Below are 24,583 nucleotides of genomic sequence, written 5' to 3' on the forward strand. Positions count from 1 at the left end.
CTCATTAAAGCGATGTTATTATATACATACTATCTTACTATTTTAACAAGTTAAATTTGAAAGCTACACATATATAAAATCTCATCTCGACTTTACTCCAAATTAACTTTACTTTAACAAAATTTTAATCCGAGAAATTAAACACCAGTATTAAGAGAGAAATTCTAATTACGGAGAAATTTACACTTTTTCCTAATATACGAGACAGTAATATAAAAATGCGAATGTTGTCCAATATCTAAACATTTACATTTGAATCTAAAGAGCGTGAAATTAAAATTTGTAAACCAATGTTATGTAAAGAAAATATATACTGTAAATTTGCGCGAAAGCTATCCATATTTTATATACGCTCACATAATATAATCAACTGCGAGCTATTAAGAAGATTTTGCAACTTGGCATATCCGCTCAACCTGCGCATGCAACTAACGCACAAATTGTATGCACGTCCCACATAGCCGATGTAACGCCACATTTTACGTTCAGAACGCAGTGCAACTAATGTTCACCAACTGCCACGATTACAGACATTATTATTACCGCATAACTGCGTAAATTGCGACTGCAATCTCGACATGCACATACTCAAGATGAAGAGAAGGTATGAGATCAAGAGAACATAAAGATATGCCAAGGATTTTGATATTAGTAAAAGGAAATAACATATTAAAATTTAAATAGAAGAAAGACGAAATACTAATATGTCTATAAATATTGTAGACTGTTAAAAAATTTGTGGCTGCTTGACGATTAGTAATTGTAAATTTATTCAAGCTCATAAATTAAGGAAGGAAATTAAATAAGAAACGTAAGTAAATAACTAAGGAACTTAATTTAAAGTTCAAAATTTAATATCAAAATTTAGAAAGTTGTAATACACAAAGATCTCACTTTACTTCACAAACTTATAATATTAGGTATACTGTTTCCATCTCCTATTTTATATATAATATAATATAAGTTTAATATAAATTTTACAAGAAATATTTTTATATAATTTAAAAACAGGTTATTAAAACAAGACTGTTTTAAAAAAGTCTAATGTATTTACATTTACTGAAGATTATGTTAAAAATACGATGCAAATATATCGGCATATTTTTATATCTGCAATCTTGGAAACGCAACATGTGACACAACCGCGGTGTTGGCATCGTTTTAACAACGAGCGCTATTTAATAAGCCCTCTTGTACGCGCCACTCATAATAAAAACCGAATTATCTCATTACGTGCGCATACGCATATGTGCTTCCGCGATTTCTACATATGAGAGATAAAGTGTCATACGACACATAAATATGTGTTATATGAAACCCTGTCATTGTTAAAAAGTTAATTACATTTCATTTAATAAAAACTAGCGTGACAGCTGTTACGATGAGAGAACTCGTTTTGACACGAGAATTATATATAATAAATGTGGTAACTTGAAAATAGATAACTATACACAAAAATATTGTTACTTTTTCCATCATTGTTTTATTTATCTATCACACGCGCATACGTATAAAATTGACGTAATAAAATTACAAAAAAATAAATCAATTTGACATCAATTTCCCATCTATTATTTAAAAAGAATTTCTCCCTCTTTTTTTCTCTCTTTCTCCCTTGCTTAGAAAACAGAAGGTATATTATATTTATATATTATATTTATATATAAAAATTAAGAAATCAAGAAATTATTATATATTATATTTAAATTATGTTTTATATGTATTGCATATATTCAATTTACGAGATACAATATTAAATAAATCCCTCATTGAACGTTAGTTTTTCATATATTTGTGGTAAAGAAAAATTTATATGTAAATTAACTTTAACAAAAATATACCTCTTAGGACTTTTTGAGAACATTTAGTTTCTAATATTTGCATAATGTAAGTTTTATTTACATTTATTACATATAATGGGAAAAGTCAAATAATGTGTCCTTGCAGTTAACCACTGCACGTAGTTAAACGTTTGCCATAGCACTCAATTTAACAATAAGTGGAAATGTTTGCTTTTATTTATTTCGGCATTGAATAATAGGAGCTCACATACAATGCACTTCGCTGAAATAATGCATTATTGATATGTTAATATAGCGTTAGTATAATATCGTTGACTTATCAAGTTCAATGAATACAACCTTATAATAAGCTTATTTCTAATCTTATGTCACGTCATCGAATTGAAATATGATTATCAATGCCTATCATTACTGAAGAAATAAATAATAACTTAAATATTCAAATATAACTACAAACGAAAGAAAACATATTCAGCAGATGTCTGCCTATAATGCTGATAAAAAATAGAATATTGTAAATTGTGCATAATATATAGAATATTATTTACAATCACACAGATTGAAAAAATCTTTTAGTTTATTTGTCATAAATTAAATGTATTTCAACATCAAAAGAGACAATAATCTTCTTGATTTGATGTATATATTTCGTACATATAACCTTTCGTTTAATTCTGTTGAAAATAACAGACACTATTTAATTAAATTTATTCCATAAATCCCGTATTATAACAAAATTATTTGTTATTGAATTTCGAGTATTTAGAATTCCACAACGATTGCCATATTAATAATATTTTCAAGTTTTGTGACATTTGATATTTTATAAACAAAAATTTTCAATTCATAGATTGCACATTGCTGCATATCGACCATGCATTAAGTTGCAAATCAGGTATCTCCGGTGTTATCATCCAACTTATTAAGTGTTCCCGATACGTGAAAACTTTTGGTCGCACTAGAAACTCGAGAATCCCCGAAGAAAACTGTTATTAGATATCAAACTTGGATGCCGTCGTGCTGGGCTTAAGAATATTTACAAAATCTAAACACACATCTTGTGTAACAGTTCTCTCTCTCTCTCTCTCTCTCTCTCTCTCTCTCTCTCTCTCTCTCTCTCTCTCTCTCTCTCTCTCTCTCTCTCTCTTCTCTCTCTGTCTTCTCTCTACATCCTTCTACACATTTATAAAATATATGGAAAATTTTAATGCTAATAATAAAACACACTGATGTTTCATTTTATACTCATGAATAATTCTGTCTGAACAAATACGTAAACTTTTCGTTTAATTCTAACCTGGCAAACTTTTTCCATCTTGCACCATATATATAATTGCTACAATACTTGCTATAAGATTGTATTAAATTTTTAAAAATTATTTCAAAGTAAAAAAGTTTGGCAATATTGGGTTTTCAATTCTAGTTTGCATTTCCGCAACGTCAAAGCTTTATACTTGCGAATTAAATGATCTCAACAAGTGAACAAGAAAATATAAATTATTTATCCAATTACATTATATCATGCAGCAAATTATACATACTTAAATGTACTATTAACGGCAACTGTACATAAGCTTGATCACAAGTTGCGAGAGAGCAGAGGATGCATAAATTACACGCTAAGCTAGATCGTCTAAACGGCGGCCTAGGAAGCGAGAATGACGAATTGACGTACATTAAATCTATAGTTGCAACAATTGACAGTGTGACGTAAGCCTGGCAGGACATTATTATTGTGAATAAGCATAGTGCTATTTGACATTAACCATTGTGAGAAACATTCTTGCATGTTACTTCTGCAATTATATAGCAGTGATCAATTTGTGTGTGTGTGTGTATAAAATTAAATATATTTCCTAAATTATATAATTGTGCATTGTATTTTTCATATGTTAACAATTAATTAGTCTTAATTAACGCATGCTATTTCTTATAAATGCAAAAACAAATACATACTAATTCACCAATTAAATTTCTCTAATTATATCTTTTCACAATTATTAACTAGAGAAAAATTTTACTTAAAATAATTTATTAAAGTGTAAATGTCTTAAATTTTAATTAATATATTTTTCCAATTATGCAGATTCTTGTTATTATAATTAACATCTGTAATTTAAATATCTTTTTTCTCTTTTGTTAAACAAATTGGAAAATTAATTATGATAAATAAAATAAATGTGTCATTGTTCTGCTAATTATATAGAAATAAAGATATAACAAAGCAATAGTTCAGTTCCAACAGTATTACATTATTTTGATTGTTTATGTCAGTTACGTTAGTTGAATTTGTGTAAATATCAAAACAAATGTAATTATATAAATTCTCTAATTACATTATTTATTGAAATTATCGTAATCAGTCGTCCGATGTAATAGAACATCTTTGTTATGTTCATTTCTATGAACCACATTTCCCACGAGGAATGTAATATTATGTCGGTCCAAGCGTAACAATTAATAATGACTTCAGGACCAGACTTAAGATTATAACGTATACTTAACGCGTATATTGATTAGCGCGTCTACCACGTAATATTATCGTAAATGTGGTTTGTTATTCTCTCTGTAGCGATTAAATGTATCAAAATTTATCAAAAAAAAAAAAAAAAAAAAAAAAAAAAGAAGAAGAATTGTAATCGCTTTTTGTAATCCCTCTTTATTTTATACTATTATACTCCATTTGAATTATTCAATACTCCTCGTGTGTAAGGTTAAAAACACCGATATTGGCTTTTAGAATAGCAAAGCTTGCACAATACAATATTTGTGACAGTTTGGTTATCGTCTGCCTCACGTTCCACCGCAGACTGAGTCATTACGAAGGCGGTGCCGTACAATGAGAGAAAAATTCTGCGCGACCTGGCAAGCATACCGAAAACCATCTCAATCGGAAATGTAAGGATAACGAATCGGCGATACACAATACGCGTCCATTGTGCCTGCCAAGAATCGCGAAACTGTATTCACCTGCAAACCGTGAAAAGCCGTTTTCTGCTGAAAGATACCTTCCGCTGGTGAAATTGTTTTCCTGATCGTGCGATATGAACCTACTATTCCATTGAATAATAATAATGAAATTCCAACTGCGATACATCTGATCAGACTACAATCCACATTCGAAGGTTTATTTATATGCCCGTATTTTTCAATTCAAAAGCTTTTCATCAATCATTAAATATATTTTATCTAAAAACTTTTTACAATAATGTTATATTTTATAAATACGATAAATGGTACTTTATAAATGCGATAAAATGGTACCTCAATAAATATACATATATATATATCATAACTCTATTAAAGATATATAAATATATATGGAAAATAGTGCATCAAAGAGTTTAAATAAAAATGCACACAGCTTATAAAAGTATATAAATTGCATAATAATTATTTAATATGAATAAAATTATACTTAATCGTTAAAAAAGTAAAGTTTTCGCAGAATAATATAAACGAATAAAAAAATACGCATGCTTTCTACAGAAAGAGAGAACCGTGTAATCAATTTTTCATTTCTCTCTTTCATTTCTCGCGTCTTTTACTCATTTCATTCTCTTATGCGTACTACGTGCTCTACGGTGCTTTTATGGGGGTTATCGTTGCAATCGCTAGTACAATACGATCGAAATAAGAAGTATCGTGTTTACCTTGTTTGCCGGCACGCACGACAACGACGACGGTGGCACAAATCGCCGATAGAACGACGGTGAGGGCTACGTTGATATGCAATGGATAGCGTCGCATCTCTCCGAAACGAGAACGGGCCATTCGCGCTACGTGCTATCCTCCGTACCCCTTCTTTCTCATACCCCTTTACGTGTAGTTCTTTTTAAGATCAGATTCACCGTGAAGATTAGCAGCAGCTCGAGTAGAGCGATGTATCACGAGCACCCTTATCTCACTATACCATCCTCCTTAAGTGGCGTCCAGTATTTCACCGTCGCGTCTCACTCGTCGTTTCGTTACCGTCACTCTCCTCGCACCACGTCCCGAATCTCGTCATGTATCTTACAGGATCTCGTCCACTACTCGTCCCATGCGATGTCGGTTACCGGAGGAAAGCACCGCTCTTCCGGTTATCTACCTGACGGTCCAACGAACGGCTTGCATCGAAGAAGGGGACGAGGAGCGCTGACCTGGCGAACGCTTCCGGCGCGTCGACGCGAGTTATCTCGCGCGGCGAGAAATTATCCCGGCGTCCGAAATCGCGGCGACTCGACGCGACCGCTCGTTGCTGCGAGGATGATGCACGGCCGGTCGTGCACGGCGAGCCGGACATGGTGCGGACGGACACGCCAATCGATTGTTCCCGAGTCCCATCGATTTGTCGCGAATTATCGACGAGAAATTGATTTGTGCGATGCTTAGATATATATATATATATATATAACAAAATCCGTGTGCAAATTTTTTAATTGTTTATTAATGGCACACGTGTGTCCACCTCGATTATCCCTTTCTTGAAAATCAAGATTAACAGGCGTATTTATAATATTCGATTAATCGAATGATTTTCTTTCTGTGATTTTATAGAAATATTATATATAATACAAACAGTTTATATATAGTTTAGTATATAGATTCACTGACTCGAAAATAAAATTTACACAGTTTAATCTCTAATTATGACAGTTTTTTGCTTTTTATAAAAAATAACTGTTAGAGATAAACAAAGCTCCATATCTCCTTACACGCGCTAACATTGAAAAAGTTAAATATGCAGATGCGTTTCGATTGCATTAACTAACATACATGATTATACACGAGTGGGGCATATTTAATTTCCGTTCTTCTCGCATCCTCGAGCCCGTCTCTCTAGCCTTTTTTTCCCGTAAATCACCGACCTTACCGTACTTTGTTACTTTCATATAATCAGAGCTCCCTCCTCAAAGCGAAAGAAGAGCGACCGTTTACCGAAAATTCGTTATCCCGACAAGAAGCTTACGAAGACTTCAAAGCCACCACTTTTTCATGATACCTAACGAACGTGAATACACGCAAGCGATGACATAATCACGCGGCTTTCTGAACCGAATTATAATTCGTTACACGAAGTATATCACGAGAACTTTGTATATCGCAGCACTTTTTGTGTTCTTTTGCAAAACACTTTGTTTCTTTCAAGAAAAGATCTCCTTTACATTTTCGCATTCACTCTTTCCTCGTGTCGTACACAATTTCTTTCGCTATTCAATCGCAACGAGACCTATCGCGAAAGCATATATAAGCGTCTTTCTTTTCAATATCAAGAGATTCGAAGATTACCATCATCTACTTGAATCAACACAAATCGGATATCGCACCGTTCACGGGATGTAAATTACCGATGTCGCATCCGGCGCGGGTCACTACCACCCTCCGCCTCTCGTCGCAGCCGCGATAACACTCATCGCGATATCGATGTCCGTCGTTGATCGTTTCGCACGTAGAGATCCCCCGTCCTACGCGCATCCGCGTCCGATCTCCACGAGGGGCGGAATGAGGATGAGTAGTGAATCCGGCGTAACGCAGGACCGGCAGGGATACTGGCGCGCGTGCGGACGGACGGACGCGGGCGCAGTGGCTCGAGCGTACCGATGGGCCCGCCGTTTCTCGTCGCTTTCGCCTTTCGGCGCCGACGCCAACCGTGCGAATCCGAGAGCGAACTTAACCACCCGCTGCGTGCCAATTCGACTGCGACTTGCGACCGTCGTCGTCGGAGTGTGAAAAACTCTTGTCCGATTTCTTTTTCTTGAGATTTAAAAAAAAAAAACAGGAAAGTAAGAATTTAAGATGATAGTTTAGCCATATTTCAATCTGACCTGAGAAACTACTTTGAACATCGCGAAAACTGAAGTCCTGAAAACGCTGATATAATTAACCCTTACTCCGTATTGTTATTTTTGGCACCTTCTAACTGTACAGGTAGGTCAGAGTATTTTCGATAAGTTTATTAATATGTTAAAGTGTTTTAAAAAATCTGAAAAAATGTGTATACCTTCTTTGAACATTCTAAATAAAGACTAAAATAATAAATTTGAAAAATAATTTACTTAAATATATTATTTTATGATTATTTGTTTTCGAAAAATTGACGTTAGAAAAATCACAGACAAAAATGATCCACCAGTACGGAGTAAGAGTTATTATAGGGTAGCTTTATCATAATCAATAAACAATAAACAATATTGAATCGCGATATTGTTAAAGGTAATTCTATGAAAATTGTCTGATAATTTTTTTATATAAGAAATTGAGTTTTATTTTATTTTATAAAAATTATATTTGTGGCTAGATTTACTTATTATTCGTATAACATATTTTTATTAATTAAAAAAAATATATTTAGCTAAAAAAATATTTTATCTTAACATTATACTTAAAAAATGTCGGAATTTTTTTCATGAAAAATTCAAATCTTGATTAATATAATAAAAAGAAAAACTTTTAATAAAAAGGATTTACTTTTGTATATATTAAGTAAATTCATTTTCAAATATTTATACTTAATTTCCATTCATTTATAAAAAATGAAGAGCTATATAAATAAAAACTGAAATATCTACCTCAGTTTGTAAAATATTAAAATACTAATTATACGATCCAGAATTATTATATTTATGTTGTCGAGATATATTTAAATTATAACTGTTATAATCTATAAAAAATATCTATATCCATAATATTTAATTCTATATAATGTCTAAAAATGAGAAATTCTCTTGTGAAAAAATTTTCAAAATTCTTTTATATAGTATTAGATAAATAATATAATAAAGTATGATACAAAGGTATAAAAGAGAAGCCATTTATTTATCGATTAATTGCTATCAAGATTTTTCTGCTGCTAATTAGTATGATACAATGTCCTATCTTTTGTTATTTCATATTACGAGTAATTATTTCCTCATATATATTATACTTTGTTTTACTAATCATTTTACATATTAATATTTTGATTATTATACTAATACAGTTATATAGATACATCTTTTAAAAGGACATAAAAGAACATAAAAGTTGAAAATAATACATTATTTGTAATCATATAATAATTATAAGTAATTATTAATTATGATACAAGCTAATGTGTAAAATGGTTAGTGAATCAAAGTACAAAAAACAATATAAAGTAGTGCAAAATATGTTACATTAGAAACAAAAAAAAATATCGATACAAATTGTCCGTTAATAAATCTCTCTTGTGTGTTAATATACCATACTTTATTATCTGGTGTAACAAAAACTGTGAGATTTCTTTCTCCATATAATCCTTTCATGCATCACTGTGGACCATCTCGCGCATACATCTTGTGTTTGTTCGCGATTCGTCTCTTCCACACTGTACTATTTACTAACGCGTTCTTTCAGATGCAAATTCTTTGGTAAATTTGGAGACGAATTTTGTTAGTGAAAACGATTGAAACATCAATTTTTATTCTTTTATTCTACGCTTTCATTGTATATTTTATTAACTATACATGTGTGTATGGAAACGTTTAAATAGAAATAAATAGTAATGTTTTTCTTCGAACCATTTAAATATTGAGCTAATTTTTATTTAAATTTATTTTTAAACATGATGCAAAATATATAGAAATTTAATAGAGTGCACGTATTTTTCAAACAAATATGCATTAATAAAGATAATTTAAAAATCTTCAATTAGAATTAAATATATACGTATATAAAAATGAAAATTATAATTCTATTAAAGCTTTTTTTCAAAATTAAATAAAATATAATTTAATAATGATTATATAATAAATTAAAATATTATTTAATTTTTTCAAAATTAAATAATATAAAGTCCCTATTATATATTTATTTTTTAAAATGAATTCTTACAAGTCTGAATCATTTACAATTTCAAAATTATTAATCTGACATTTCAAAAAATATCATTTTTCTTAATTTAATTTTCAATATCTATAATGGACACAGTAATGGGGCTTGGATAGTCTGTATATCTAGCAAGCATTCCAAGAGTAGTAACTTTGGAAATCGTTTTTCAAAGAAATTGGAAAGACTCCAAAGTGAATTCTTCAGTTTTCACCATCATATCATAGAGAGTACGCAAAATTAAATAAAAGTTCAATAATCGATGTGAATTCAGTCAAATAATTCTAATGATGATGTAACGAAATTGTCCACAGTATATATTTTCTCTCTGAATATCAATTATAAATGAATAGATTAAATTACAAAGTAATACAAATTTTTTCCGATTAAAAAAAGCTTTTATGAAAACCTTATTTGAATTTTATTTCACATAGATTATTTTTTCGTATATTATGTATATCGTACAAAATTTGTAATTTTTATAGAATTATTTTCACTTTTCGACACTTTATACCTATAAAAAATACTATTTTTTCAATTCTTAATTAAGTCTTTGCAGTTTTATGACTTATTTTATAACGTTATTATTAACCATATCCATTTAAAAATCAGTAAAGATGTAAACGAAACAAAGTTTTTTATACGAAATACTATTTTTTGTAAATAATTTCAATAATATTAATACAGAATTAATTACTATGATGAAATTAAATTAAAAACCGTATGAAATTATTATTTTTAATTTAGCAAGTATAATGTAATCCAGCATAAATACACAATGCACCTAAAGCAATAATTAGTACATTTCGATATTTTTATAATTCAGTACAATTCAATAATACAATTAACTAAGAATTAATTAAATAGAATATTATTATTTTGTCTTTCATTGGTTTTATTTTAAAATAAAAAACCAAACTATTAAGTATTAAAAGCTAGAATTTTACATTTAAAACTCAGAGATTTTGTCTCTGAAAAGAAAAATCTCTCGGGACATTTTGTATAAGAATGAAGAAAATCTGAGCAATGCGCATCCTGACTGCGTCATCCTCTACTTAGGAAATGTCGCTTGCCAATATTAAAGGTGAGATATAGAATTTTTCGCGAATCTTCCAACGTTTGGACCGCTAGTCTTAGATTTCTTGAGAGATTGAAAAGAACTTACCATCCTTTGGGATGTTTTTTCTCATCGATTATTCGTCACTATTCAATCTTATCAAGGTAGAAAAATCCTGACTATCCTGATGTTTGTAGATAAATAATCCAAAAAAATTAATGTCATTATTAAATAAATAATGAAATATTGTTTACGATGTCCATGTTTCTCGCAAAATTAATGTTTTTAAAATAACATTTTCTTTTATACGATGTTCAAGAAAAATTTATTATTTTTTTCAAAAATAATAAATTATAAAAATTATAAAAAATTCTTATTTTGAATAAGACATTTTAAAATTAGAATTGTAGTTCATAATTTAAGTATTCAATATCTCTTGTGAATCGGTATTTCAAAACACGAGGACAACAAATATTTAAAAAATAATACCTTTTCATGGAATTTTATCATTTTAGAAAATAAATTAACCCATGAATCCGGAAAATTATTACATATATTCATTATCCGACACAATGCTAGCTAAAGAATCAGAAAGAATTGCTTGTTTAAGATATCTTAATCTGTACACGTGCTTCAGTCTGAGAGAAAGATATGTAAGTAAATATTATCTCTCTGCAAAATTCAATTATAAAAGCTATCACTTTCCTGAGGAATCTGAAGAAGAACAATGCATATCGATGACAAAGTCAGGAACAGATTTGCATTTCGCGCTGGACGCGTCTAAAAAAAGCACGGCAAAGCCGCAGGCGAGATTTAACGTTGAATATCAGTGATGCCGCGTGATTAATTAAGTATACGAGACGATGAGTCTCGGAATACTCGAAGAAGCACTTCGGTCACGCGATAATAGAATAAAGCTGCCGTATCCAGACACCTGTGACTGTGAACGGCGAACAAAAGAGAAGGAAAGAGAGAGAGAGAGAGAGAGAGAGAGAGAGAGAGAGAGAGAAAGAGAGAGAGAGAGAGAGAGAGAGAGAACAAACCGAATAGTTTCAATCACCTTTCGATAGTTAGACCGTTGGCCGTACCGACGAATTTCCGATAGACATTTAATTATCCTCCTTTCCCTCACTTCACCAAACGAGGGGCTACCTTTCACAAGGGCTCGACCGCTAACTCGGTCAGTCTGTTCACTACACATGGTTACCACTGAAGTGTATTGTGGTGGAAAGAAACATAAAACATAAAAAAAACACACCGCAGTTGCGTTTGCAACGCGATATGCGTTGTAAAGTGAGATGTTCGTGGTTTTTTTATTTTTCTATTCAAATGGGGAATTACTTTTTTTTTTTTACTTTTTTTACTTTGGATCATTATTGCACTCGAATTGCAATAATAATCTGCTCCATAAAAAATTTGAAAATAACAGTGCTGCTAGGGCAAAGTTCTTTGTATAAAATGTACCAATATAAATAATGTAACAATCCATATGATTTTCAAGATAAAAATCTGACAAATAGACCAATTTTTTTATACAATCAATTACAATAATAAAACTTGCTTTTCATTCAAAACAGGCAAAGTTCTATTTGAAATATTTTTACCATATTATCAGAAGTATCTAAAAAATCGTACGAAATAAATAAAATATTTGAAAATAATAATCTTGTAGAAAAATTTATAAATAGTCCGTGCCACTTATCAAAATTTGATTATTTATATATTATATATATATATATATATATATATATATATATATTAATATAATATAAGAAATGATTATTTCTTGATAGAAATAGTATTAATCAATGTCGATATTCACGACATTTATAAGAAAATACAGAATAATTTCGATGCAATGTATAAAGTAGCATCATGAGAAGTCACACATACATAATGTATATATATTACAGATGCAGATAAATTACTTACATTAATGACGTGCATTTTCATCGATACTTTATTGTTCTTCGCCTGATTCGGTCCATTATCCGCTTGACTGTTCCATCATCACACCCGGGGATTAGTCTGCTGCGAATATTAACCAACGTCGGTATTCACATTTATAAGAAAGTACAGAATAATTTTGATACAATACATAAAGTAGCATCATGAGAAATCAAACATACATAATATATATATATATATATATATATATATATATATATATATATATATATATGTATATATATATATATATATATATCTATTACAGATGCAGATAAATTACTTACATAATTAATGACGTGCATTTTCATCGATACTTGATTGTTCCTCGCTTAATTCGGTTCATTATCCGCTTGACTGTTCCGTCATCACCTGGGGATCAGTCTGCTGCGAACAAAAATCGCGACGAATGCGTGTATAACTGCGAATGATTTCACGCGATGCGCGACTCGTAAACCGGCCAAAATAAAACGCTACATAAATATTACAAATATTATGTCTCAATCAACGCCTGCTCTCACGCGCGATAATAATACTCGATGTCACTTGTCTCCCGCTCAATGTAGCACTATTTATTACACTCGCGGATCACTCTGATCGAATAAAAATCGCGAAAAATATCGGAACGACCGCGTACAGTGCGATGCGCGCGACGGACGAAATTTCAATATGGCGCATGGCGCGAAAAGCACATTCCCGCGCATCGACACGCGCATGCGCGCGCATCAGAGGGCGCATACGTGTACACGAGGCTGTGTTCCAAAATTCACTGTCAGCATATCCTTGTTCACTGAATACTAGAAAGATGACAATATTGACAGTACTGGCAATGAATTTTGGAACACAACCTGTAAAGTAGATGCATTACCGTCTCGATGGCTTGACAAAGTGCAGTATGAATATTAATTATGTTACAGCATCTTTCATCATACGATCTAAATCGTCCCGCATAAAAATAAAATGTCTAAATACCTTTCGTAGCATTATATATAAATGTCCAAGCCATCTCTCTTATTGAAATTTGATTTCTAACGCGATATTATATACATATCAATAATATGATACGAAAGACGATCATTTTTCGATTTAGGATAATATTAATGTTAAATTCGTGATGCTTACATTCAGAAGAACGCGAGAGATGCAAAATGATTTAGATGCGATGCACAAAATAGCGTCAAGAGAAAAGTCGACGCAGATGCAGATAAGTTACTTACATTAATAATACTTGTACTTATACACAGGAATCAATTTACTACAACAAAAATCGCGACAAATATACGAATAATTGCACTCTAACGCGACGTGCGCGTAATATGAATAAAGTTTCAACATGACGCGTTGAGAGGGCGCATGCGCACAGCGCGATTTCTGTGACTTAAAGTGCGATATATCAATATTTAATATAAATGTATAATATATAGTTTAGCAAGTATAAATATATCAATATATCGATTGTATAATGCATTTTGTATTCTTTATTATAATATGTCCTTCATAAAAATAGATGTAATATTTACAAATTATAATTAATTATAAAAAATGCATTTAAAATTGTACGGTAATTGCATAGAATTGTTAGAATAATTTTTACATATTATTTTATATTTAAATAATAGAATTTTTATCCCATTTTCATAATTGAATAGATTTTAAAAAATATGTAATGTTAATCATCGCGATAACGTTAACGCGTTATCAAGCGACAGCTGTCTCTCGGGACAAATTTCATCTGAATTTGAGAAGGAACAATGAGATAAAAAAATTCTACAAGATTTTTTTTTTTGCAATTGATGGCAACCATCATCGTATCCTATCATTCACGGAATTTTTTAATATCGCGAGTTGATTTGAATTTCAGATGAAATTCATCTCAAAAGAGGCAGTTTGTGAATTGAGATACGAGATTTCTCGAATCGCCAAATATAAACTTTTTATATTGATGAAAGGAATATTATGATAAATTGCCTGTTATTATGCATAAGTTTATAATCGATGTAAATTTGCAATTTACAATTGCGATCTGTTTTATCGATAGGAAATTTTTGCGTGAATAAAATATCCGATACATTAGTTTGAATTCGTTAAAATTTTACATGTATAATAAAATAAAATATATAACCAAAGCATGTAATTAATTACGTAATAATATTTACAATTAGTTTTAATACATTACCTAAGTATGTTATCTCTTCCCTTTCACATATAAAAATAATTCTCTATATCGTTAAATTAAACTAGTACGTCCATCTAGCGACAGTTTAGCTATTAAAAAGGCGTGATATATCATCCTGCTGATATAAACGAAAACTTTCTGATTAATGAAGTAAACTATAATAAAAGATCATACACTTGCCGACAGAGAGCGCTTCGCGACAGCATCGTTCAAGGTTCAAGCACGCAGACTCGCGCGAGAGAGAGAATCGGAAGACATGATGTCGACCGACGTATCACTCAGCAGCGCATCGAGCCGCACCATCTGCGAGGATGTAAATAAAGCACCGCTTAGCTGACCAGCTGGCCGAGCGTGAGCACCGCCTCTGCGAGATTTGCAATATGCGTGTTGCCGAATGCGCGACGACAATCGGCCCGTCGAGCAACTACCAAAGGTAGGCGTTAAAAAAGAACATGTGAAAAAAAAAGTATATCACCGCGACGGACCTTTGTCGTCATCTTCGACGGCAATCCGTGCCTCTGAGTTCCGTGCGTGGTTCGTTCATTCATCGGTCCGAGATGACAAAGTTACGAGTCTCGTGATTCACGATTCTATAGCCGTGACGTGTAATAGGCGCGCATTCACGCGCCTACCATACGTCAGTAGTGTGACATTTGTTTAGTGTTGCTTGTGCGCGCGATGAGACGGGCGAGGAGAAGAGAGGAACGTATGATAAATATCTAGATTCGGAGTTCTAGACAATAATCGTCACTTATGATAAGAATAGCGAATATGATCGATCTTTGTCGAAAATAAAGAGGCTCTTGGGAATAAAAATAAGACAAATGGAGCGGGAGAAAACGTTTGTCTTAAGAGTGTATGACAACAAAAGGTAAATATCAAACATTTCGTAATCTGTTCCTATCACAAAGCACGTGCTTTGGATCCTTATTATAAGTTTATTACTAATAGTTATATATCTCTTGAACAGAGATACGTCATGGAGATTTATATCTCTTGAGATATGTATCTCTTGTCGTTTATGTCTTAAGTGTTATATCTAGAAAGAAATATCTTGAACAACTTTAATGTGAATTATTCTTTCATTATTATTTTAATCTGCTTATTCTGATAAGGCTTATTGCAAATTGTAATATGTACCAGTTTGTTTACGTATGGAAAAATTAAATTTAATATCTTTGTACATTGTGTTCATCACAAAATTTTACATATATTAATACGACAAATTTTCACACACGCACACACGCACGCACATAAATAAATATTAACAAAATTGTAACAATTATGTATATATGAATAAATGTAGCAAACTAATGATAATCATTAAAAGCAAAGTAATATGATTAAATTTTTATATCCAAAAAACATTATAAAAATTTAAAAATCAAATTTATAAAAACATTTTTCAGTTTTCTATATCCCAAAAAGATTAACTTTTGAAATAATTTATAAACAATAAAATTAGTGATATATCCGAACACGACACGTCACTATATTATAAATAAATCTACAACTTTGTTATATAGAATTGATGTAGAGTACGTATATTATTGCCAAAATTAAACTAAGCTTGTCATTGTCGCGCGCACGTGTGTTTTTATATAGATTATAACTAATTTATAATATTTATTTGGCATATACTTTGTATATTATTTTTATTATATGTATAATACATCAGTCTTTATTATAGATAATTTATTTAAGATAAAATCCAGATTATTTTTTTCAAATTTTTCTAATCTTCCATATACATACATGTAAAATTAATTATAAAAAATAAAGTGATATTTATCCGTATTCTATTTCCATTATACATATAAAAATATCAAAATATGAATACGAATATAAAATATTAATTTGCGTCTAAAAAGATAAAAAAAAAAGCTGAGTTTCAGTTCTCTATTTTATTCACGACACAAGATTATCAATTCTTACGCAGTCGCCTAAGAAGTTGTACTCTGTGATTATGTTTTTTTTTTTTTTTACTGACTCATCGTTAAGCCGTATCCTCTCATTTATATTTCTCCGTTTATTCCCTCTTGTTTCGAGCGATAAGTCACTATTTGATAGACGTGAGGGAAGAGGCACATGATAAGCTGCCATCGCCACATGGAAAAGTCTTAACAGTACATTTGTTCCGCATTATCTACGCGCGAGTTGACGTCTTTCGAGATAATTACACCGTGTATATGCGGTATATGCGAAACTCTAAAGAGTTATGCTGTAACAATCCATCGTCTGACAATAGATTGTTATCTTTGCAGATGAACGTTCCATTGTATGGCGTTCTCGGAGCTGCCGCGATTCTACTGGCTTACATCTTCGGCGTAGAAACGATTGCAAAACTTCTCATATGCTTGATTACATTAATTTTAGGGTAAGACGAAAAAAAGATTTTTTTCCTTCTTTTTTTAGAAAGATTTATAAAATATACAACAATGCGTAGTTACATAAAATATTAAATTAAATGAGAGTACATGTCGATACAGAACATGAAAAATAAAAGACTAATTTGTTGCAGAACATTGATCTGTATATACCGAACATACTCACCGAATCTCGACAATGTAATTAAGTCTGAAAGGGAAGACATAACTAAAAAGACTGAAAAGTTCCGGCAGGTAATGCAAGATTTTGAAATAATTCGATCACCGCGAATAATATTTAATATGTAGTTTTATATATAATATTTAATAATAATATTTTATATTTTCAGTATATATTAGAGCTGTCTAAGGAAAGGATGACATTTACATTAGATAGGAGAATAACTGGTAGCCGTATCATTGATGAATCCCTGCAAGTACATACTCAATATTTATAAAATCAATATCAACTGGATCTCTTGATTATTGGGAAATAGCTTAATGCATCTGTTATTTTTCTTTTAGGAAATCTTAGATTTTATAATCAGAGATTATGTGGAGCCATGGTACAGTGTTGTTACAGATGATGAAGAATTTATCTATTCTGTTCGAGATACTGCCCAGAAGATCGCCATCAATGTCGCAAATCGGTATATATAAGTTTTTTATGAATTCATTTAATGCATTGTATCAGAATTGGAACATTTTTACACCAGTTTTCTTTAGCCTTATTGAATTTTAATTCCTTTATCTATATGCATGCTATGCTTGTATAATTTTTAAAATGTTATTCAAAATAATTATATAAAATATTAGTATATTTTGTAGATGTTAAAATTTAGAAAAAAACGTTAAATATCCATTATACAAAGAAATAGAAGAGAAATGGTCACTATCGTTTCCGTTTATTGATTAAATAGTCTTCTATGCAATATTAAAATAGGGTCAAGAGTGTCGATTGGATACCCTACTTGACTACGCGACTCGTTGATGATGCAGCTTCGCATGTCAGGCTGTATCGACAAGCAAGCGCGAGGATGAAGCAATTGCGATCGAACAGGATTCAAAAGGATAGTGCCAGCTCAAGCACGTCAGGTGGAACGCCAAAGAAGACACCGACTCATCGCCGGAACAAAAGTGAGACCGATGTGTCTTGGTACTCACAATCGAAATTTTATATACCCAACTTATCCTCACTCACCGAACCGATCGAGTCATCTGGCGAAGAGAAGGAAAATGAATCGCTGGAGAAGATATTCTTTGATCTCGAGGTACAAATGGAGAATAATTTGATATGCAGAGATCTAGTATGCACGAACGATACACAGGAATTAGAATTCCTAGGCGAAATATCCGAGATTCTGTTGTACCTGGTGCTACCCAAGGCAGACTTCGATTGTTTGACTGTGAGATTTATTTTAAGGGAGCTGTTAGTGAACGTTATAATCAGACCATTATTGGATCTGTTTTCCGATCCTGATTACATTAATCAGGCATGTATATGGCTGGTACGTATAACAGCAAATGTGAAATTGATAAATTTTGTAGTCGTAAATTCGAGAACTTATAATTTTGATAAATTTATTTAAGTTTAAAGCTTGTGTCATATGTTTTTGAAGAATGTTTATTAAGAATGTTATTAAAACTTGTCTCAAAATACTGTTTATATTAATATATACATATATATATATATATATATATATATATATATATATATATATATCGTATTAATTTTTTACTTGAATCATAGTAGTATTTTGATTTTTTTTTTCATTTTAGTGTACCAAGGAGGGTAGTTTACCAAGTGATATCTTTTTAACAGTAATTAGAATAACAGACAATTTAGACGAATTAATGGCGACGAAGAATATAGTTTGTAAAGAAATAGCACACTTACGTTCGAAGGATTCGGGTGGAGACGATGATCTGTCAGTGAAGCAGCAATTGAACAGTCTGCTTTACGTGAAAAAAATTCTAGAGACGAGGATCATCGGCATGCAGGAGGGCTTGGAAACAGAAACGGATGGGATCGGCACTCAACCAGAGTGGAACAGATTGCTTTTACCGGGCCAAAAATTAGTTAACTTGCCATTAGACGAGTTGCTAAAGAATAATATTGCCCTCAGTTACTTCATCGATTATATGACCTCCATAAATGCAGAGGCGTACCTGTTTTTTTATTTGAATATCTACGGATGGAGAGTCTCGGCCGAGCAACAAATATCGGATATAGAACTGCAGAAGATCCAAAGTGCTCAATCTGGTCCAGGAATGATTGGCGTTAGACGCAAGAACGCAGATCTGGATAATCTGAAAGAGGCGGCCACAAAAATTTACCAACAATATCTCAGTGACAAAGCATCGCCCAAGCTACAACTGGACGACACGCTGGTGAAAAGTTTGCTAAGTAAGATGAAGACGGAGTCAGTCAAGGAGACGTGGTTCGATGAGCTGCGAAACTGCTGCTACGAAAAACTACAAAATGAAGACAGATTCCTGCCGGGCTTTAAAAGATCATTAGCTTACGTCAAGTTGCTTGCCGAGCTGGATCTGCTGAAAGATCCAGTTTCCGAAGATGATGCAAAATCCTTGGACAGCATAAGCTTGTCTAGTACGAACAACGAATTGGATACTCTGGAAGAATTGTGCGAAACGTATGACACGAAACCTGTTTCGACCGTGAAGGAAGGCACCAAGAAATCAAATTCTTCGACGAGCTTAACAAGTATAGGAGAAGCGAATGAAGAGAGAGCGTCCGACGAGGTTGACTCAGATACGTGCAATCTCAAGGGTACGAAAAATGTTCGTAAGGGATCCATCGCGGAAATGGAGCAAGTCGGCGAGAAGAAAGACGTTTCGTTTTACGTGGAAACAAACGCGGAACAATTTGTCAAATTAGACGAGAACAATTACGATCAAAATGCAATCAAGAAATTACAGCAGGGCCGCTTCGAGATCACTGCCACGATAATAGAAACCGGTATCGTCAACGATCGCGGGAAAACATATGGCATATACGCCGTAGCAGTCACGAAAAACTACGATTCGGGTTATAAAGAGAAGTGGCACATCTATAGACGATATTCTGATTTCTACGATCTGCATCAGAAAATCAAGGAGAAGTATTACGACTTGGCCAAAATTCCTTTTCCCGCAAAAAAGGCTTTCCACAATATGGAGCGGACCGTATTGGAAAGACGAATGTTGATGTTAAATGCTTGGTTGTGTCAACTGACGAAACCTGCAATCGTCGACGGTCACATGGGACTGCAGAATTTGTTATTAGCCTTTTTGGAGCAAGGAGATTATGATAAAGGAGTTACTGGCGGCCAAATATCAAGAACGGTAAATTAAATTGTAGAATTTTTCACTTATGATCAAATGAATAAAACTTTTATTAGAAACTTATTAGAAATAATATTGGAAATTTTTATTAAAAAAAATATCGTAAAATATACAAGTTATAAATATATAATAAATTACATAAAGTTCTTTATTAATAATAATAATTATTATTATTGTTACATTCTAGGACTAATATAAACTAATCAAATATTTAATTTACAGATAGATACTTTAATGAATCCTTTGAAGACGTCCATGAAAAGCGTTACACAGGCAGTGAAAACAATGCCAGATAACATGTTGAGTACAGTGGACGGTGTGATGGACAATCTCAGCAAATTTTTTGGCAATCCCAAGAAAACGAGTATATTTTATGAGAACACCAAAGTTGGCGCCAGTCTCGATACAGAGGTATTTCCGTGTGTTATATTTGTTCGCGAGATCAATATGTCGAATCGATCCACTAATCATTTTAATTTATTTTTAGACTGACGATAACATACCCTTGCGAATTATGTTGCTATTGATGGACGAAATATTTGATCTGAAAGTGCGAAATCAGTGGCTAAGGCGGCGCATTATAACGCTATTGCGCCAAATTATTCGTACAATGTTTGGGGATATAGTTAATAGAAGAATAGTAGAGTACGTATCATTCTTAACCAGCCCATCGAAAGTTGCGGGATATTTGCGTTTGTTCAAGTAAGTAACTGATATTGTTGCGTAAAAAGGAATATCATTGAGATTTTAATATAATTTTAATATAATTTAATTATACTTTTATTATAATTTTAATATAATTTAATATAATTTAAATGTGTATAAATAATGTAATTAAAATAATTCATATATGTATATTATAATTTTATAAAATTTATATTTTTTATCATTTTAATTTATGATATTAAAACATGTAAATATAATTATAATATTTATAATTTTAATTGTTTATCTCATTCAACGTTTAATCGATGAATAAAGGGAAAATTATAAATGTACTAATCACATTTTTACAGGAATAGCTTCTGGCCGAATGGCGTAAAGGCTGAGAATAAACCGCCGCGAGACACAGAAATGAAGAATAGAACGCGAGTGGCAGCTAAGGTAGCTTTGCTTTCGTGTCTTTCGGACGAACTGAAACATATCATAGGTAGCGAGACAACGAGGCGCGGATTGTTGAGAGTGTTCGAGCTGTTTCAGCGGCCCATATTAAACAGGAGACTGTTATATGTGTTGCTAGAGGGTATTGCGGAGACCCTATTCCCACAGAACAATCTTGTGACGGTTTTCAGGAAATTATATTCAGTATCACCCAGGGTAAAAAATAAAAGCAAAACGAGATCCTAATGAAAGAACAGGACGGATTAATGTTCGGATGCAATAGTGCGAGAACAATTGCACACTCAAACTAACTCGTGACATTAAGAATCTCGATTTTATTATTGATCTTAAATAAAGATATACATCACAGTTCTTTAGGTAGCTTAGAGATTTACGATATTAAGAAAATACTCTCGTGCAAAGTGTCCAATATAAGAGAAACATATTTAAAATATTTAAAATATTTGTATCTATGACTCATTGAGCTCTTATTCGACTTTAATATTTAGTTTTTCTCTCTCTTTTTATCTCTTACACGACGAAACATTTAAAGATAAATAAAATACTATTTTTTGTCAGATACACGAACTACGTAGGTATTGCAAATTCTGTACAATTAAATGTCTTCACCTATTTCTCAGAAAAAAAAAATGTTTACTTCTTTATCTTTTATCTTATAGAACGTAGCGATGTGTGAACATGCTAATTGTAACATGTACTTAATATTATCTGTGTATGTGCGAGAGAGTTTATAGTAGACTGTACACACAATGTCCTACTTTTTATATTTTAGTTTATTATTTTTGTTTCCAAAATGCAAAGTACTAGATGCAATTATGCCATTCTTGTTGTTGAACACATACTCTAATATTCTATAAAATGTCTGCGTTGATTGAGGGTCAATATTTTGAAATTGAGTTCAATATTTCACCGACTAAGCTTATTTGAGCTCAATGGGTTAATGAGACATCACTCGTTACGCTTATTGAGATATTACTGAATGTCGTTTATTCTCTTCAAACAGTCCTCTGAATTGCAATGCAAAGTGCATACATACGCTATTGTAACGGACACCCGTCGCGCCTACAGCTTCCGACAGGGAACAAAATGAAAGTTATACGCTTTCATATCTTGACGATTTGTACGTTCAACGATGCGCACGTCGGAAAAGTTCCATCCTATAGAGTTCCCCTGTTAATTAATCGGCGCCAGAAATCTTTTCCAATGGAATAGTATAATGAAAATATAAAAATGAAACTTTTAAGAAATTGTCTTATTTAATTACATTAAACTTAATATGAAAAATACAAAGATAAGTAATTTTCTCTTAAAATAAGATGATGTTCTAGATATAAATTAATTTGATATTTTATTATATGTATAAAAGACTAAAATAATAGTAAAAAAAACTAATCTTGGCTTCTCTCTTCTTAGAATTCTTTCTCGTTAGATTATCTAGATGTAGATTGTTTCCTCGAATTAAAATATATTGAAAAAAAATTGTTAGTGCAATCAGAAAAACAGGTGGTAAACAGAACTTTTCCATGATGTGTGCAATTATGCTAAGTGATCTAGTGGCCAAAAAGTACGATATACGAATTTCAATATCGATATTACGTAACCGAGTTGTGCAACTCGGATCTTGCTATCCTTTCGTGGGTATTAACGTAGAATAATATACAACAAAATAAAAAAAAACTCGCGAATTCCTTGTGATTACCTCGTAGGGAAATGCAATAAAGTTCACGGAAACATTCCACTTGCATTTTTAACTATTACACACCGGATAATTAGTTAATTATTCTTTTTACAAAAGAAGCGCTCGGGAAACTATAATATACTACATAAGTAGATGTAAAAAGTACACTACACATCACTCAATTTACTTAAGTTGTAAGGCGATGCAATCAATTTAGATAAGTAATATAATTTATCGCAGACGTTATACTTAATTATTTATGTTGAAATTGTACTCGGTAGTTTATTTGTGCCATTCGCGGTCGAGTAAGTACCTATATCTACTCATGAGCGAAAAATTATTAACAACAATCTCGACAGCGTTCTTTGAACATCTGTAAAAATTTAGAAGGATACTCCCTTCGTCGAAAATACAAAACGCAATTGTATAAAATTGTTATACATTACTCCATCGTACGTCTGTATATAGAGTTATCTCATGTTAAAACTCCATACACACTTATCATGTTCACTTATTAAAGGAACTATTTATAACTTAGGAGTTCCTAGTTTTATCTCCTAAATGTATCCCGATATTTATTCCTTCAACTTTTATAATTCACATAAAATGTATTCTCATCAAATTAGTTTAAATGCCCATAATGATTCGGTTAACTATTTATTAAATGAACGTTTTTGTTTCGAGCTTAGTTAAAGCCTAGTCGGCCGCCGCGCCGGTTCAAACGAGTCCCTAAAGAAGCGAAAGAACGAACGAGGGTGTTTGAAAACAAAAGAAGTTTATTACCGAAGGAGCGCGCGGTAGCTACCGCCGCCACGAAAACGAGGGAGGCAGAAAGGGATGTTCGAGTGAGAAGGGCAGGAAGAGATGGGGGGCGACCAGTGCTTCTGCCACGAATCCCCCCCAGGTCGCGTACTTTGTACCGCTTCTCTCTTAACTAAAACTTCATATAAGTCGACGTAGTTTTTTTTTATATTTCATATTTTCTGGACGGAAAATGACAAACCCTGAATTTTTTCTAAATTAATAATCCTTTCGACAGCAATAACTATTAAGAATTACATTTTTCAAATCTTTAAGAAGAATTATATTGTATGATAATTTTCTTTTTAAAAGATTTTTACTTATCAGCGTCACAAAAATAAAATATTGTATTATAAATATGAAACTACAGAGATTAGAATATTAAAATAGTTTGGAAGATCATGGATTTGCATTCTGAAATTTCTCCGCGCGTCTCTGACTGGGATATTTTACTGAGGCGCA

General features: G+C 31.9%; 2 protein-coding genes and 1 long non-coding RNA gene across 5 annotated transcripts in view; 2 read left to right on the top strand and 1 right to left on the bottom strand.

The window, feature by feature from the left end:
- The window catches only part of LOC140672407 (alkaline phosphatase), a 182,593-nt gene extending 175,176 nt beyond the window's left edge, over positions 1–7,417 (bottom strand). Inside the window, exon 1 of the mRNA XM_072904553.1 lies at positions 5,456–7,417. Coding sequence (XP_072760654.1) covers positions 5,456–5,576 — 121 coding nt within the window. The 5' untranslated portion in view covers positions 5,577–7,417. The remainder of the gene's footprint in view (positions 1–5,455) is intronic.
- The window catches only part of LOC140672413 (uncharacterized), a 90,313-nt gene extending 77,153 nt beyond the window's left edge, over positions 1–13,160 (top strand). Inside the window, exons 2-3 of the long non-coding RNA XR_012047887.1 lie at positions 12,600–12,735; positions 12,902–13,160. This is a non-coding gene — a long non-coding RNA (uncharacterized lncRNA). The remainder of the gene's footprint in view (positions 1–12,599; positions 12,736–12,901) is intronic.
- Positions 13,161–15,038: 1,878 nt separating this feature from the next.
- LOC140672402 (sorting nexin-13) lies at positions 15,039–23,854 on the top strand. 3 transcript variants are annotated; one of them, XM_072904544.1, is made up of 10 exons: positions 15,039–15,242; positions 17,074–17,186; positions 17,331–17,430; positions 17,526–17,612; positions 17,701–17,825; positions 18,119–18,683; positions 18,955–20,520; positions 20,743–20,931; positions 21,008–21,222; positions 21,537–23,854. In XM_072904544.1, the coding sequence occupies exons 1-10, from the start codon at positions 15,204–15,206 to the stop codon at positions 21,865–21,867; spliced, it is 3,330 nt and encodes a 1,109-aa protein (XP_072760645.1). In that variant the 5' UTR covers positions 15,039–15,203; the 3' UTR covers positions 21,868–23,854. The 3 variants fall into 3 exon arrangements, with proteins under 3 accessions (XP_072760645.1, XP_072760646.1, XP_072760647.1); XM_072904545.1 differs by lacking the exon at positions 15,039–15,242 and adding an exon at positions 15,273–15,680; XM_072904546.1 differs by lacking the exons at positions 15,039–15,242; positions 17,074–17,186; positions 17,331–17,430 and having other exon boundaries at positions 17,526–17,608.
- Positions 23,855–24,583: the final 729 nt, after the last annotated feature.

Source organism: Anoplolepis gracilipes, chromosome 13 (assembly GCF_047496725.1).
Source record: "Anoplolepis gracilipes chromosome 13, ASM4749672v1, whole genome shotgun sequence".
NCBI classification, from domain to species: domain Eukaryota; kingdom Metazoa; phylum Arthropoda; class Insecta; order Hymenoptera; family Formicidae; genus Anoplolepis; species Anoplolepis gracilipes.

What these genes read in the sequence shown, in the direction of transcription:
- LOC140672402 (XM_072904544.1), top strand. Translation starts at nt 15,204, where the DNA reads ATGCGCGACGACAATCGGCCCGTCGAGCAACTACCAAAG. An exon ending in CCGTCGAGCAACTACCAAAG is followed by an intron (nt 15,243 to 17,073) that starts GTAGGCGTTAAA and finishes TTATCTTTGCAG; the next exon opens with ATGAACGTTCCATTGTATGG. An exon ending in ATCAGGCATGTATATGGCTG is followed by an intron (nt 18,684 to 18,954) that starts GTACGTATAACA and finishes TTTTCATTTTAG; the next exon opens with TGTACCAAGGAGGGTAGTTT.